The sequence below is a fragment of the Heterocephalus glaber genome, unplaced genomic scaffold (assembly GCF_053883595.1).
Source record: "Heterocephalus glaber isolate CG9 unplaced genomic scaffold, H.glaber_assembly_v1.0 deba00001579, whole genome shotgun sequence".
NCBI lineage: Eukaryota > Metazoa > Chordata > Mammalia > Rodentia > Bathyergidae > Heterocephalus > Heterocephalus glaber.
The window spans coordinates 8,799,176-8,816,560 of NW_028258360.1; the positions used below are offsets into that span (position 1 = coordinate 8,799,176).

The following is a 17,385-nucleotide window of genomic DNA, read 5'->3' on the forward strand; positions in this document are numbered from 1 at the left end:
CAACCACACAATATTTACTGTAGTATGGGAACAAGCTAGCAAAAATACCAAATCTCTGTAACATAAAATAGAGTCCTTCTGTCCAGAGTAAGGGACACTACAGGACAAATACACACAGTGGGTGCCGTCAGCACAGACCCACAGTGACTTCCCCATACCAGGTGGATCAGGATCTGTATTTCCTCCTACATGGACCACGTGTGGAGGGTGCAGGGCCCATTTACACACAGCCCCGTCCTGAAAGGCTCACAGCAGCCGGTCACCTCCACCTACAGCAGCATTTCAGAAAAGCCTTCCGTCCTGATTCTATGGTCTGTCTTACGGCTTTGCTGGCAAGTTGCAGTGCACCTCTGTCCCTGAACCTGATTCTCTCCATGGTGCTGGTCACAAACTGAACTGGACCAGAACCGAATCACCTTTCCCCAGAAGGACAAGGTCAAACCTAACCATTGAATTTTATTCCATTCTCATCCAACTCAGTTTGCAGCCAGAATTGTGGAAAAAAATCAAGTCTGTGAACTGAGGTACCACTGTAATTTATATGAATTCAGGCGTAAGTTGCTATTTTTTCCTTCTAAACTGAAATTTCTCTCTCTCTCTCTCTCTCTCTCTCCTTACAGTTCTTAAAAAAGAAAGGGACTTCTAGCTTTCTTCAAAGACTGGAACGAGGACATCATCCGGGGACCACGGCATCTCAGCTCAGGGTAGGTAACACTTTCAGATTCACAGCCTAGTGTGCTTGGCACATCATGGAGGAAGGGCCTGAGTGTGTTCTGAGTGTGTTTCCATGCACATTGAGGGGTGGTTATATAGAATCCTCCCCCATCTTCAGCAACTAGCATGGTCAGGACAGTCCACACCCGCACAGGGCGTGAGCACCACACCAGGGAGCCAAGCACCTGGGCAGCAGAGCTCACAACCATGGTGGGCAGGGCAGGGCAGGGCAGGGCAGGGCAGGGCAGGGCCCAGGTCCCAGCAGCTTCTCTCTCTGCAGAAGTCCCTGGCGGAGCTCACCGGGAGGCTGCAGCAGGGCACGCCCCACTTCGTGCACTGCATCAAGCCCAACAGTGCGCAGCTGCCTGACGCCTTTGACCACTTCTACGTGTCGGCCCAGCTGCAGTACCTGGGCGTGCTGGAGCTCGTGAAGGTCTTCCGCCTGGGGTACCCTGTGCGCCTCTCCTTCCCTGACTTCCTGTCCAGGTACCACCTCTGTCCCATCACTCTGTCCCCTCTGCTCACTGCACAGTCCCAGTGGGGCCTGCTGCTGTGTGCAGCAGCGCTGCCCTGGTCTGCTGACTTCTATCTGGGCTAACAATGAAAAGCACTGACAGAACTTACATGGAAAGTTACCAAACTTTAACGAAGAAAGTATTTTGGAAGGCATTTTCATATTCCTTGAAATGTGTGGTTTCCTTGAATTTACAGGGCATGAGGGGAAGGGGAAGACAAGGAAGAGGAGGGAAAGGGGGCATAAAAGGATCAAGATGCGAGGTAGATATATAGATATAGATGATGTAGGTACAGATGTAGTCCACCAAAAATGTATACACACTCAGGGAAAGAAAAACTTGTACAAATATTTTACTGCTAAATTTTCTGAGACATCATGAGATAAATACAAGTTTCCTTTGGCCTCTACAATTGCTAGAGGGCTCAGAGCGGTGGCCCTGGGCTTCCAGACGTTTCATTAGTACCGTGAACAGCTGCTTGGGTAGCCTTGCTCAAGAGGTTGCTGCACATGCATTTTCGGTTTCTTCTGAAGGACCAGCAGTGAAGTGGGTTTTCTTCCATATACGACATCCTCTAGGGTCCCCCATAAAAGGGGGTTATGGTTTGCGTTTGGATGTCGTCCAAAAGCCTCATGCAGTCATAGCTGGGGCTTTTTCAGAGGTGGCTGGATCTAGAGGGTGTGACACTGGGACTGATGCTCAGCTAGGATCAAGGGCAGTAGGACTAAGGCTGTGAGTGCTGCCGTCCTGAGTAGCCTGGATAAGATGAAAAGGGCAGAAAGATGCTGTTTAGGAAAAAAAAGCTTGTTGATTTGCTGTCTTCCACCACCATGCACTGTTGCCTTTCTGCCGTGTGCCACCCTGCCTTGGAGCCAGCTGATTATGAACTGAAACCTCTACAAACCGTGAGCTAAATAAACCTTTCCTCCTTTAACTTTGGGTGTTGGATATTTGTCTCAGCAACGAGAGAAAAGTAACTAAGACAGAGGATAGCACCATCTGTTGAAAAAAACATCATACTAGTTTTCTTTTCCTGAAATGTGTATACATTTTGGGGGTATCTATCTATCTAACTATCTATCTATCTAACTATCTGCCAGTACCGCATAGTGAATGATTCATTATGTATCACAAACATATACCAAGAAAATATTTTTTAAAAGAAACACAAAAGGAAGGAAAGAAGGGAGGAGAAGAGGGAGAGAGGAAAAGGCAGGAATAAAGGGAAAAAAGAAAAGGAAAGTTAAAAGAAGAAAAGGAAAAACAGGAAGGAAGGGCTGGGCATGGTGGCACATGCTTGTAATTCCAGCTCTCTGGGAGGCTGAGGCAGGAACATACAAAGCCCAGCCTGGGAAAATTAGCATCTTAGCAAGAGACCCTGTCTCAGAATTTAAAAAATTAAAAGGGCTGGGGCTTCATGGCTCAGTGGAAAGGCCCTGGGTTCAATCCCCAGTACTGGGAGGAAGGTGAAGGAGAATGAGGAGGAGCAGGAAGAGGAGGAAGAAGTTTCCTCCTTCAGCTAATCATGCCCATCCCATTCCAGCCCTCAGCTTCACCGGTCCGCATGCTGTCACTGTGGATTTGTGTTTTCTAGGCTTTCTAAAACATGAAATCAAATGACAAAAGTAAATAAACAATGGGGAAGGTTTATGAAATCATGACATAGAAGGATTACGTAGCCTTGATTATTGAAAAGCAGAATATATGTTGAGGCTGTTTCCTCTTTTCCATCTGTGACAAAATGTGACTGAAGTCAGGGGCTCAAACAGGACTCTGCCAAACCCAGCCCACCCCAGGTTTCCATCAAGTCTCACTGGACAGGCAGCCGCCAGCACTTATTTACCTGCTGCCTGTGGCCACGTTTCCCTAGAGCGGTAACAGAAACAGTAGCCACAGTGCAAAATGTGGAGAAATATTCATTACTGGGCCCTTAGGAAAGTCTGTTGACCTCCTTTAGATACATTCATCTCAAAAACATATGATGCACCTTGAGCTGTGAGCAGGAGACCCCGAGAAAGGCCGCATTTCTGCAGGCATGTGCGTCCCCAGCATGATGGTCGCAAGGAAAGCTGCCCCCTGCAGGCCCCAAAAAGCAACATCAGCCTCCCGGGCTGTGCATCTGTTCATTTGCACTAGCACTGAATCAGAACGCTTAGCCTGATTTTAACCAAGTGGATGATGCACAGTAAGGAATCCATCGTGAAGAACTCAGTAATGAATATTAACTCTTTACAGATGTGTACTAATGGGCACTGTCCTAATCTGGGCCTTGGGGTGCTCCCGGTTCTGTGGACGAGACGTGTGCGTCCAGTGACGGCCAATCAGAGCCACTGGGGACTGGGATGGGACAGATTGTCCAGAAGCCTAGGAAGGAGACTGTTTGGAATCAGAGATGATTATTAGGGGAAATGTGGTAATCTTGGTGAAAATGTCAATAATGATGTTTGTAGGCATTCAAAAAATAAAAAGGGGATGAGCAAAAAGAAAACTAGAAAGTACTTTTTAGTCCTAAGATAAATAATGTAAATAATAATGTAAAATAATATCAGTATTACAAGTGTATAATTTTGCATTTATGGCTACAAATGTACTGTACATCTTAGTAGGATAAGCCGTGGACCTAAAAATTATTTTAAACTTTTGTTGATGAATTCACTGTGAACCACTGATTTGAAGAAGCTGTTAAATGAAAAAAAAAAACTGAAATTATTAAATTAAGTTATATGGCTCAGGACAATGGAGATAACATTTAAACTATGACTAAAATTCTAAGTTCAACATTTGTTTCCTCAGAAGACAATAGTAGCATTTGCTCATTGTATATTTTGGTAAATTACCCAAAGATAAACAAAAGAAAATAAACATCATATGAGCCATGCCTTATACGGGGCTGATCAGATACCTTCAGAATATAGAAGGTGTGTCCACCCTCATGGGACTGGAACCCATCATCCTACAGCACATGCAGTTCAGATAGACACGATATTTCCATTTAAGAACTTAACAGATGCTTAGAAATAAGATAGGAGACACAGTATCTCTTAATTTGCAGGGAATAGCTGCCGAGTTTGGTGTTACATAGGAATAAATTGGGTTTTTGAGGCAGGCTGACCTCTAATTCACTCTGTAGCTCACTCTGGCCTTTAGTTTGTGATCTTCTGCCTCAGCATTCCAGATTGCTGGGTGCCAAGTCTGCACCGCTATGCCCAATTGTGGGTTTTTGTTTTGTTTTTGGGTAGGAGTTGGGGGGTATATATCACTGATTATTGTACACTAAGGGTCCTTCCTTTGGCTTTTCTTCTCTGGATAGAATCCATTCGTTGTTTTAATGAATATATATATTTCTCACACATTAGAGTTTACTGATTAAAGCTCACCCCTCCCACCCCATTAAATACAAGTGGTTCTGGGGTTAATGAGTTTTAAACTTGCCCCAATACACGGGTAAAATAGGAGATTTCTAGATTCACTGTGGGCTTTCTGAATTGGAACCAAAAGGGTGGGATTCAAAGGCTGTCGTGGAATTCAGGGGAGTGTAAGCTTATTCTGCCATGGCAAGTGTCCTCAGAGGTCACAGGCATGGTCAACTGTGATGCGGTCAGTAGGACAGACACTTCCCGAGCATCGCCCGGAGAAGCAGCTCCCACCATTAGTGCACATCGGAGTCACCTGGAAGTTGTCACAACACAGACTCCTGGCCAGGATGTAGCTCAGAGGCACTGCGCCTGCCTGGCGAGCACAAGGTCCTGAGTTAAATCCCCGATACTGAAAAAAAAAATAAATAAATAACAGATTCCTGGGTACCTGGCCCAGAGCTGCAGACTCAGGAGGGTGAGGTGAGGCCTGGGGATCAGCATTTCCAACAAGCTCCGCGTGATGTGAAGTTCCTGGTGAGCAGATAGTGTGCTGAGAACCCTGGCACAGTCACTTGGGAGCAGGGTTCTTGTTTGTTTTGTTTTGTTTTCCCCAGGCAAGTGCTGAAAGTGTGCCAGGGCCTCGGTGCCCAGTGAGTGTGGGGGATGAACCCTTCTGCACCACCTCAGTCTGCTGAACCCAAATATGCAAAGCTGTGGCAATTCCTTTATCTCCTGCAGTTTCAGAAGCACTGCTAATGCATTCCTGTACTGGACATGAAATAGGATCCACCTCTCTTTATGAGCGATAAAAAAGTGCATTTTCTTCTGCTTATTTCATGAGCGCGTCTTTTGCATGGTGGCATCAGCTGGACAGTAAAGGCACCTGGGGAGGCTGACTGGCTGGTGTAATCTGTGGAACCGCCGGGGGCTTCCTACGTGCCTTTCCAACAGGCTGGCATTGGACACCTCTCCTCCACAGAACAGGACCAGCACCATGACCGTGTGTGCCTGTGTGTGTGACCTTAGGTGCCACAGCGATTAGAAAATGCTTTATTGTTGCCTTTTGTACCTGTACATCTGCTCCACCAGGACTCATCTGAACTAAATAGGGTGTGTACCTACTCTCTTTGGAAATGAAGTGCAGTTTTCCTGCAAGTGAATCTCTTATGGCTGTGGGTTCATCCAGGCAAGGGACAGAGCTACCTCCATCACACGGCTTGTGTGCTGTTGGCGTTCAATAAGTAGCTTCAGAATGAGCCAGGCATTGGCAATTAATTGCTGTTCAATTTAAAGTAAAATTTCTGCAGAGATGACTTTTTCAAAGTGTATTGTCTATAAAAGAAGAAATCTCACAGAGTAGTGGGGATGGGAAAGGCAGCTTTGGAGCAAATCTCTGCATCTCCTTCAACAGTCCCTCAGCTAAAAAGGAGATGATTTCCGTGTCTCTTGGTTTCAATGGCAGATGAGCAGAAACGGGGTTACTGACATGCTTCACTGCAGTGGCCAGTGGAGGACCTGTTTCTGTAGAACCCTAAGCAAACGCAGTCTGAGTCCTGTACCGTCAAGGCCCGGCGTCATTTCAGATTTCTGCAGCACTCTGCAGTGCCGGGCGGGGCAGCATGGTTACGGAGCCAAAGCCTAGAGGTGGATAGGGTGGAAATCCGGCGCACAGTGTGATTCCTCATATTCCACCTCTTAAGTCCCTATGTAAGATATTTCTTTTCTGTCCCTACCACCTTGTCTTCACTGTTAGAGAATAAAAACTTGCAAAGCAAATGATTCCCCATATACAAAAAGGAATGTGGTTACCACAAAAACCCCAGCTATAAGAAAAAGAGAGAGAAACCCAGTTTGTGGTTTGGAAGCAAACAACTACTTACTGGAACAGCACTTACTCTTCCTGAAGCCCAGCGTGACTACAGAGTGACAGGCACACTTCATGCGTTTCCGAGGAGTTGGAACACGAAGACGCTGCTGTCCTGGCCACCTCACAATCTGGCTCCTGAGTCCTCCCAGCTGCAGCCAGGGGTTTGCTTTCCTTGAGAGCAATTGCTTTTCTTGGCAGGTTCCTGTTCTGGTGCCTCGCGTGGGGAGCAGGGCATTCCCTGCATGTGCTCCGTGGGGGACCATGGCTTCAGGGTGGACAGGAGGGACTGGCAGCCTCAGATGGAGAGAGCAGGACTCCCAGGCATGGAGAGAGCAGCCAGAGCCCAGCAGGGGTACGAGTGCCAAGCGTGACTGGTTACCCGCTGCTGTGGGTGGAGCCACGACTCCCGAGAATCCCCACACTGAAGCTCAGCCTCTGGCCTGTACTGGAGACGCGGCTGGTGAGGGGCTGAGGTTAAGTGGGGCCCCGAGAGTGCGGCCCTGACCTGCTAGGGCTCTCGTCCCTGTAAGGAAGACGCCAAGGAGCTGGTGTCCCTCCCTCCCTCTCCCTCTCTGTCCCCTGTCATACAAAGACACAGCAGGAATGTGGTGGCCACCTGCAAGCCAGGAAGAGACCTTCACCAGACACGGAATTGCTCATTCTTTGGTTTTGGGCTCGCAGCCTCCAGGACCCTGCGAAATAAACGCTGTGGTTGAAGCCACTCAGTTGCTGGTGTTGGGTCACAGCGGCCCAAGGCCATGGAGAGCTACCTGTGTGCTTGTTTATACGGGGTCGCTCGATGTTTTGGGTGTTTTGTGTGCTACTGGGAGGAAATACAGCTCTCTGCTCACATTATGTGGATTTGAAAGCTTGAAGTTTGGTTCATGGAATCCCTATCATCCTTTTTTCCCCATTTTTTCCATTTTTCAGTAGCATTTATTTGCCATTCAAGATCCAGCCAGGTCTCCTCTCCCTGGGGAGACTTTTTGTGTGCAGTAGTCAAGATCGGACCCAGGGCCTATACACTGAGCCACGTCCCCGCCCTGTTTTTATTTCTCGTTATGAGTCAGCATCTTGCTAACTCACTGAATTTCCCAGGCTGGGCTCAAACTTATGAACCTGCCTCAGCCTCCCAGAGTGCTGGGCTTACAGCTGTGGCCAGCCGTGAGGAAGGCTTCTTTAAATGATTACACCTTGGCTTACATGGAATACGTACCTGCAAGAGATCCTCGCTTTCGCCTTTTGGCCTTCGAAGTGTAAATTCTTACTCTGTGGCCCTCCACAGAAAAGTCATGCTTGTTTCTGCGTGAGGTCACCAGAGGGACAAGCCTGGCCCTAGTGAAAGGTCACTCACCTGTTGGGCTTCTGGACCTAGTTGCATCAAACTGCATGGAAGAGGGTGTCCAACACTTCATCCCAGGGACACCTCTAACCTTGTTCAGACTCCTTATTTGTGAGATTGTTTGCTGACGGCATGGTGAGACTTATCTTTCACCAATGTATGCTGTGCAACAAAATGTCCCCATTCCCTGGCTTAGAGCATCAAAGGTTTACTTCTCTCTCTGTCACATTTGAACCTGGTTCACAGGTACCACAGAGAAGGCTGGGTTAGGGAGGCTCAGTGGTTAGCACTTGTCTAGCATGTGTGAGGCCCTGGGTTCCATCCCTAGCACTGCAAAAGAAAGGGGGGCGGGGGAGAGAAAGGAAGAGAGAGAGAGAAAGGAAGGAAAGAAGGGAAAAGAAAAAAAGAAAGAGAAAGGAAGGAGAGAGAGGAAGAAAGAAAGAAAGAAAAGAAAGAAAGAAAGAAAGAAGAAAGAGAAGTAGCACAGTGCATCAGTTAGGGTCCACTAGAGGAACAGATTTAATATATATAAAGGGTTTCCTGGTAGGCTCACAATGGCCACCCTGAGTCGGCTTGAGGAAGCAGAGTGGCCATCTGCCCACAGGAGAGCTGGGGATCCAGTGGAAGGTCAAAAGCTTAGAGCTCATTGCCGAGTCCCATGAGAGCCTGTGTGGAAGCCAAAGAGTCTTCTCTGGAGGCTGAAGTCTGTGCTGGAAGCCTGAAGGGACTAGAGATGACGTCCAAAGGTGATGGCGGAGACCAGAGCTCCTGCAAAGAAGCAAAGGGGAGACTTCCTGCTTCTTTCCCTTTTTATTCCATCCAGGCCACAAGCCTATTGGCTGGTGTTGCCCCCATCCAGGGCAGGTCTTTCCCCTCAGTTTACAGTCCACATGTCAATCATCTGCAGAGGCACCAGAGCTGAGCTCCACTAATCCATTCAAGTTGACAGCACAATGAGCTATGGCGCACAGCTGAGCTCAAGTCAGCTCTGATCTCTGTCTTTGTTCCATGGTAGCATCTGGGCTTCAGGACTACCCTGAGTCTGGGGCCCATTCCTGCTGCACACAGGGAGAAGGGCAAGCAGAATGGGGGTTTAGATGCCGGCAAGGGACCCTGGCCTTCTCTTGTTCCACTAGCTAAGTTCAGACACTGAATGGACTGACACTGGCTGCAGGAGAGAGATCTTTCGGCAGGAGGTTCTGCAAAGCACACCAAGGGGCGCGCAACCCTCTGGTCCAGTTACCCACTGTGTGTCAGAACACCCCACACACAGCGGCACAAACAGCCTGATCATGTTGCCCAGGTCAGGTTGAGCTGGGATAAGTAGGTGGCTCCTGTGTGAGTTCCTTCTGAGGGTCACAGCCATGTAGCACTACAGGCTGGCATTGGCTGGGCTCGGCCTAGGCTGCAGGTTCAGGATGGGGGCTCCTCCACACTGGAGTCTCAGTGTCCACTGTGGCTTTTCTCTTGCCTGCACAGAGTGTCTTGGACATCCTGCCCTGCTGAAAGGTCCTGAAGGACAGGAAGGGAGCGTGTGTCCTCCTAAAGCTAGGGTGTGCCCGGCTTGGCCAACTGTCCCAGTGTTGCACCAGGCAGGCCCCTTGCCCACCAGCCCAGACCTCTTCTGGAGGAAGGAAGCAGCCAGTGGTGCCAAGGCTGAGACAGGTGCCATGTCCCTTAGAGAGGGCATTAGGACGATCAGGAACCATGGGGAGGCTCCTTTGGCCCGGCTCGGGCACAGGGCTGCTGGTGTTTCCATCTCTCTTCATAAGTGGAGTTAGCTCAGTGTGTTGATGATACAGTGCCTTCGTGGGGTTTTGCCAGATTGTAAAATTGAAGGAAAGAAGCATATAAGGACATGCTGGAAAAATGGTCTCGAGAGCTCCCGAAAGGATGTGTTCTGTGGCTCTGACATCTATCCCTAGGGTTTCCTTCATACGCTGCATGCTTACAGCACTGTGATTTATATGTTGTGCCAAGGGATGAACCCAAGATTGTGCAAATTTTGTTCACATGCCCCTCTCTTCCCCTCCCTCGTCTCGCCCTCCTCTCTCCTCCCCTCTCCCTTCCCCCTCTCCCACTCCCCATCCTCTTCCAAAATGCGGAGGGGACACCTTTTGGAGCCTGGCCATGGATCCGACGGGTTGCAAGCTTACACAGGTGTTCACCATCTGTCTGCGGGCGTGTTGGGGACAACAAGAGGACATCACTAACAGAGAGCTCTGCCATGCAGTGTGATGAGCGCACCTGAAAGGGGCAAGAGGACTTGTCCAGGGAGAGCACCAGGGCAGGGTGTGTGGTGTCACACTCGACACGAGAGAGCCCTGAGCTGTGCTTTTGTCCCTGCTGGGTGAAATCCTGCTCAGAAATCATCTGAACTGTTTAGCTCGCTAATGACACAGCTGTTGCCAAAAGGCCACAGTGCAAAAGAACACAGCCAGGATATTAAATTGAGTATGGGGATGGGGTGGGCGGAAGTCACACTTCTGTTTATTGGATTAAAACTGGCAGGCAGGAGGCCGGGGATTTAGCTCAGTGGTTCCGCTGCCGGCCTTGCAAGCGCAAGGATCCCAGTTCAATCCCCCGTACCAAAAAGAAACACCAAAAAAAACTGCCAGGCAGAGTTCACCTGAGACAGAGTCTGTGCTGAAATCTTCCAGAACTTTTGCTTGCTGCATGCTGAGGATGCCAGCTGCTGTCAATACATATTTAAAAGAAATGAGAATTTACAACTTCAGGAGACATTAAATCTTCTAAAAGCTTTGCTCAGCAAAGGACCCATTCTCTCCAAGGTTCAGCCAAGTCTGACCTGTCTTTCTGCTAAAAGTTCTGCAGGACTGGATGGTGATGGTATGAAGTTTAATGACACTGGGAGGGAGAGGACCTGTAACTTTTCAAGGAAATATAAAATGGGAGAGTGAAGCAGATGGAACAAGTCTGGAAGTCATTTAAACTTCAGTATAATTAAGCAAATCCTCATTTGGGATGTATTTTGCTGCTAGTGGATTATGGATCATAAATTCCCCCATCATCTGAAGCAGGAGACTGGGGACCTCGGACAGACCACTCCTAACTGGAAGATAGGAGCAAAAAGCAGCTTTTAATGATGCGGGAGACTCAGCAAGTGACTCCTGTCAGTCTCGAGAGCCCCGAATAGAAGTTTGTGCTTCCTTACATATCTCTCTTTACATGTATGAGGCTTAATTCCATTGGGGTTTTCCTGGGAATGGAGTAAGCAGGACTTACACAAAGTAGAGCAGCAGAGCAGGGGAGAGCAGAGAGGTCTGGCAGGACTTTCTGAGTCCCATTAAGCTCCTTTGGTGACAGATTGCAGAAGTTGTCATGGTTACTCAGGTGCATTCCACAAAGAGCACAGTTACCTAGTTAACCTGTAGTTGCCCAATGCCATATGGAGGGGTGGGCTCTGCTCCCAGTCTGCTCCACAGATCTGCACGACTTTTTCCATGCAGGACCGAACAGGAAGTGCTACAGCCTTGGAGGCCATGTGGTCTGCACAGTGGCCGTGCTCAGCCCTGGTGGCCAATAGCAACACACACAGTGGGTGTGCCAGGGTGGGCTGGGCATGGCTGCGGCCCTACGCACTGCCTCTCATAGCTTCAGGGAGAAAACCCTTCAGAACAGGATGCATGCTGACGGGGTCCCTTTGATGCATGCTTTTAGTCGGCCTGGGATCCTCCTTTCTACTCCCCCATTGGTCTCTCAGGGTGTCACTCATTCATCCTTGCTCACTTCCTCATTCAGTCTCCATGCACTCTTATCTTTCGGAGTCGTGAAGTCAGTAACCTCTGGATGCATCACCAGCTGTAGCATCACGGGCATCATCTCTGGGAACCACCGGGTCCTCTCGGTGGGTCAGCCCTGAATCCTGCATGCATGACCTTACTCCCAGCAGGAACACTTTAAGGTCACTGCTGTCCTTATGCAGATGTCATAGGTCATTCACGGTGGCCACATCTTCTATGTGACGAGCTCTTCGCATAGTCTCTGTTCCCCCCATGACACTCCGTGGCTTCTCTTAGCACCTGCCCTCCTTCTTTCTGGCACAGAAAATGTTCCTCCACAGGGCAATGATGGCTGGGCCAAAGCCTGCCTCCCCCGAGGGCGCGCCTGACTTCCAGCCAGTGCCCACATCCATCCCTCCCAGAGCAGGCCCTCCTGCAGCAGACTGATGTTTCTTGGGCTTGGTTTTCACCAAGACCCACAGGTAGTAGCATATATGCTCCAGGGCAGTGCTGCAGTGTCAAAGAGGAAAAGAAGTCCCTGGAGATTTCTGAGGTTTCTTGCTGGTCCCTGCCCTCTCTGTTGGCTTTGCTCTGTTAGCCAAGAGATTCCAGTGGATGTTTGAGTTCATAGGCTGCAGCCCAGCGTGGACCCTTGTCTTGCCCTGCCTGGCTCCCACAGCAGCAGTTGGACACTAACTGAACTTGGGAAAATGAGCTCAACGAAAAGGACAAAGAATGATGCTTACAAATGGAAAACTGCACCTTTTCAAATAAAGTATGTAAAAATCAAAAATCTTTAATAACTTTCTAATAACCTTCAAAATAAATACCCCGATCCCACCAGCTCAAGTGATTTAAAATAAATATATAACTCCATGAACAACCATTCAACATGATGCAGATAGAACCAGCGTGCTTATGGCTCTTCCAGGAAAATAGACAGGAACATCGTTGCAACACAAAGTCAGTATTTTGATAATCACATTGTACCTTTTTTTTCATATTGTACTTTAATACCACTGTGAGGGTCCAGAATTCTGAATCTTGAGTTCAGAGAAGTAGAAGAAAACAAGTGTTTCTTGGAAAGCGCTATGCTCACAACCAGCTGCGGTTGTTATTTTTTTCTCCCTGGATCACAGATTTGATTAGTTTACCCCACCACCAGGCCTCAGGGATGGAAGAGTGAGAACAGCCCAGTTTCACACTGGCTGCATTTCTAAGGTACACCGGAAATGAAGAGGAAGGCTTCTCCTCAACCCTGGGCAGCGCTTTGTTTCCTGGAACCTCTGGACCAATCCAGGGAGCCCCTGGGCCCTGAGGTTCCCCAGGTGGTCAGGGCATCCCCTGACACACCTTCTCAAGCACTGTGACCCTGGCTGTTCCTGGGGCCGCTGATGAGTCACATGCACTTTGCATCCACCAATCCTAAAGTGGCCACCAATGTGTTCCCTTGTCCATCTCAAACTGTGAGTCATCAGGGCTGTAAAGGCCTTCAGTCTCCCATCCCAAACCTTGGTCAAAATAGTTCAGGAATTTGGCAGCCAGAATAAATGAAAATGTTAAAACAAAGGAGCAATTCTAAGAATAAAATCCAGTAGCCCAGACTTATTTGACTACAAATCTTCTTCCTTTATTAAGTGTGCAGCAAGAAATGAAAGTTCAGAGATTAATACCCCTTGTAAATTAAGTCCAAAGATTCTCAGTCTCAGAGGAATTGAAGTCCTGGATTTGATGATCTTGCCTTTTTGAGTTAAAAGCACAAAATTCCATCTGCAAAGGTTAAAGTCTTGTTTCTAATCATCCCATCCATGTTCTCACCTTGCTGTGTTTTAGCTAAAAATGTTCTAGATGCCCTGGTGCAGCATTATGGCCCAAGCTCTGGGTCACTTCATCATGGCATTTGCCTGCCCAGGATGCCAAATCAGAATCCTGCAGACTGAGGGTGCCGGCAGCAGGCATCTCCCTTCTCAGCATTCTGGAGGCTGGAAGTCAGAGATCAAGGTTCTAGCAAGGTTGGAGTCTGGTGCAGACTCACCTCGAGCTGTAGACGGCCACCTTCTCACCGTGTCTCCCTGGTCTCACTGCCTTTCCTCAGTGCTGGGGCAGGGGCCGAGGGCTAGAGAGGCAGGGGCGTCCCAGCTCTCTGATGTCTCTTCTTACAAAGACGCTAATCCTATCAGATGGGGACCCACCCTCTGGCTTCTTTTAACTTTATTCCTCTCAGAGGCTGAAGAGCCATGGGAAATTGGGGTTGGGTATGTGCCTTTTAGAGAATCACAGCCATGTTGTTCATAACCATCACCTCAGTGGATGGGGCTACTTCAGGGCCTCACACACTGTGTGACTTTAGTGCCAACCTTCTCGATATCTTCACCTTGAAAACCCAGAGAGCAATAAATGGTAGAGGTGATTATTAGGGCACTAATCCTATACCCACTGAATTGAGAACTCTATCCTTAGTCTCCAGAGTAGCATATTACTGGCTATATTATCCCCAAATACTTTATGTTTATACGAGTATCTAACATTGCTGAAGACTAGGGTGAACACAGAGTATGTTGAACAACAGGCGATGTTTTAGAGTGAAACGATGCTGTTAATAATTGTGACCAGAATGCATATGTGTGAGGTATGATCTAAAAATACAGTGAGTGTTTAAAATTCATTGCAGCACAAGACATGTTAATCCCCCTCAAAAGCTCCCCCATGCTCCAAACTTATGCCGTCACTCTTGCCCGATCTGAAGCAGTTCTGAGGGACTTCAGTTTTTGTGCTGTCCTCACTGCCCCAGAGTCCTGGATCAATCAAAATGTTTACTTCTCAAGGTCATTTTGACCTTGGGAAGAGCCAGAAGTTGCATGGTGCCAGATCCAGGTCTCACCTCTGCATAGATTAACACACCAGTATCCTCACTCCTGGGCTCCCCTTCTCATCTGCAAAAGGTCTGTCTGTGTTCCTATAATCTATCTTTTATTTTGCTCTTTAAATTATTTACACACTCTATTTCTCTTATAAGAGAAACTATGTGGCGCTTCACAGCTTCTGTGTCTGATTAATTTCACTTAGCATTATTGTCTTAAGGTGTATGTGTTTTCCCACAAATGACTCAGATTTATCTTTTAGGGCTGAGTAGTAGACCACTGTGTATAAACACAATGCTTGCTTTATCCATTCATCTGTTTATGGACATAACGGCTACTTCCAAGATTTAGCTCTTCTGAGTTGTGCTGCTATGAACATGGGTCACTGTAATATGATGTTTCTAACTCTGAAGTTAAGAGAGAACCTTTAATGTATTCAAAACAGTAAAATCTGCAGAAGGATGAGTGTTATTAGACTGACTGGAAAATCATCAAGGTAGAGAGTGAGGGAATGAATAGGAAAGTGACAGTGCGGATGCGAGCAGAGCCCCCGTGAGTGCTACGATGGGCATTGCGACTCTTCCTGTTGCTGTCAGCACAACAGTACAGTCGGAGTCCTGGTCACAAACAAACATTCCGTGGGACGTTTCACATGAGACAAGTTCTCAGGTCTCCAGGAAGCTAAGAAATGAAAGAAATCATTTATGCATTCAAATAAATGAAGTCATGATAATTTTAACTATATGATAAAAAAGAGAGTTAATGCCTACACATTTTTCATTAATGTTGACCTATATTTCATCTCAAGATTACTAGGAAGAGACTTTGAAAAGACAGCCACTACACAGGCAAATAAAAAATCCACTGGTCCTATAAAGTATTTAGGGCAGCTGTACGTAGAGGATAATCCCCTTTCCATGTCCAGCACACCCCACTGTCAAGACCAACATCAGTGCCTTAATCACCTGCACACTTGAACCAAGGAGTTCAGAGCGGAAGTGCATGATTTCAGGTGTCCTCTGTGTCTCATGGTTTACTTTGTATTTTCCTAGTCACTCACAGTGCTGCCCACCTGACCATCGACTTATTCCCACCCCTGCATCTTCCATGTGAACGTTTCCTTCAAATGTCTCACCTGACATTAGATTGGGTTGGTTAGAGTCTTTGGATATTTTGAAGGCACACATGCATTAGTCACTCAGTTGCCAAATATCTCCCCCAGGATGGTGTCCTGTCTTCTATATTATGGAAATGATTGTGTAGAGTTAGCATTAATTTTTCTTAAATATTTGGTAGAATTTGCAAGTGAAGCCCATCAAGTTAGGAGATTTCCTGTTTGGAAGAAATTAAGATACGAATTCAATTCATTCAGGAGCTCTAGGAAATTTTTGGTTGTCTGTTTCATCTTGGCTGTGTTTTGGTAGATTGTGGGTTTTGAGGAACTGATCTATTTCCTCTATTTCCTCGAGCTGTCTGGAGCAGTCTTGTATCATCCTGAGGATGTCTGTAGGTGGGTAATCATATCCTGTCTTTAACTCCTGATACCATGATTGTGTCTTCTCTCTTCTTTTCTTTTCCAGAATTGCTAGAGTTCTATCAATGTATTTATTCAAAGAAACAGTTTTTGATGCTACTATCTCTTTTATTTTCTGTTTGAACAAGTGTTTACATCAAAATCGTTGAGTTCGGGCCTTTATTATTTCCTTTCTTCTTGTTTTTGGTTTATTCAGTTCTGCCTTTTCCAGTTTTAAGATGAAGTTTAGATTTGCAGCATGAGGTTGTTGATTTGTTCCAATGCAAGTACTTAATGTAAATTTCCCTCTATTTAGTTAAAACAGCACAGAGCTGTTGATGAGTTCACCATGTTCCCTAATGTCCTGTGTCCCAAATCCCAGGTGGCTATGATCTCAGAAGTTTTTATTACTGCAAACAGAAACAATCCCCGGAGAAGTCTGGCTCAGGCTCTTGTTTGGGATGCTTTGAGCCCAGTGTGTGGGAGTGTTTGCCAGTCCTCCACTCCCTGTACCCTCGTCCACAGCCCCACAGCAGAGGGCTCGTGGTTGCCTTGTGCTTCTGGGGTGGAACCTTCCTCTCCAACAGGCGCAGTGCTGGTCCCAAAGGCTGGGGGCCCCAAGGGTGTTTCCTCTTCCAATCAGCCTGTGTCCCCTGCATAGGCCATCAGGGAGGGGCCCAGTGGAGAGGAGGAAGTGGAGCCCCAGACTTTAGGTTGCAGGACAGGAAGAGGAGACCTGGGAGCAAAACCAACTCACATTTTTTTCCACATGATCTGATAGGCTCACCTGTAAGCTGAAGATGCATGAATCTTACATATTTCCTGTTCCTTTGTTCAGCTCATTTTACTTGTTTTTACAGGCTATGTTTTAGAGCAGTTATACGAGTCTCGAGCAAAATTGAGCTATAGGTGGAGAGATTTCCCATTGATCCTGTGCCCTCACACAAGCCTCCATGAGAGCAGTGGGTTTGCATTCTGTGCAAGCCTGTGTGGATGCAGCACAACTGGAGTACCCAATTTGCATCAGGGTCACTCTCACTGTTGTTCTGAAGGACGCTTTTATGAGGCATTTCAGGTCAAAATCATTTTCTTTTAGTATTTTTAAGCTGTTACTCCTCTGTCTTACACGTTTTCCAAAAAGAAGTTGGCTGTCATCCTTAACTTTCTTCTTCTGTACACAATGCACCTTTATTTCTGTACTTTTAAGATGTTTCTCTTTTTTATAACTTTTCAGTAATTTGTGCTTTGAGACAATTCCCTTCATGTTCCATTTGCTTGGCTTTATCCAGCTTCTTGGATCTTTGGATTCACAGGTCTTGCCAAGTTTAGAAAAATTTAATCCATAATTTTTATCAAATACCTTTTCTTCCCCCCGTCTGTCATGTCTCCTTTAGGAATTATAGTGTCATGTGTCATAGACACTTGAGGTTTCCCCACGAGTCACCAACTCTCTGTTCATTAATTTTTAAAGGTT

At 47.2% G+C, this 17,385-nt stretch overlaps 1 protein-coding gene across 10 annotated transcripts in view; it reads left to right on the forward strand.

Annotated features, from left to right (window-relative positions):
- The window catches only part of Myo16 (myosin XVI), a 531,552-nt gene that overhangs the window by 415,653 nt on the left and 98,514 nt on the right, over nucleotides 1–17,385 (forward strand). For all 10 annotated transcript variants that reach the window (XM_087193116.1, XM_087193117.1, XM_087193118.1 and 7 more), the window contains 2 exons: nucleotides 621–704; nucleotides 995–1,200. In XM_087193116.1, the coding sequence (XP_087049242.1) occupies nucleotides 621–704; nucleotides 995–1,200 (290 nt within the window). The remainder of the gene's footprint in view (nucleotides 1–620; nucleotides 705–994; nucleotides 1,201–17,385) is intronic.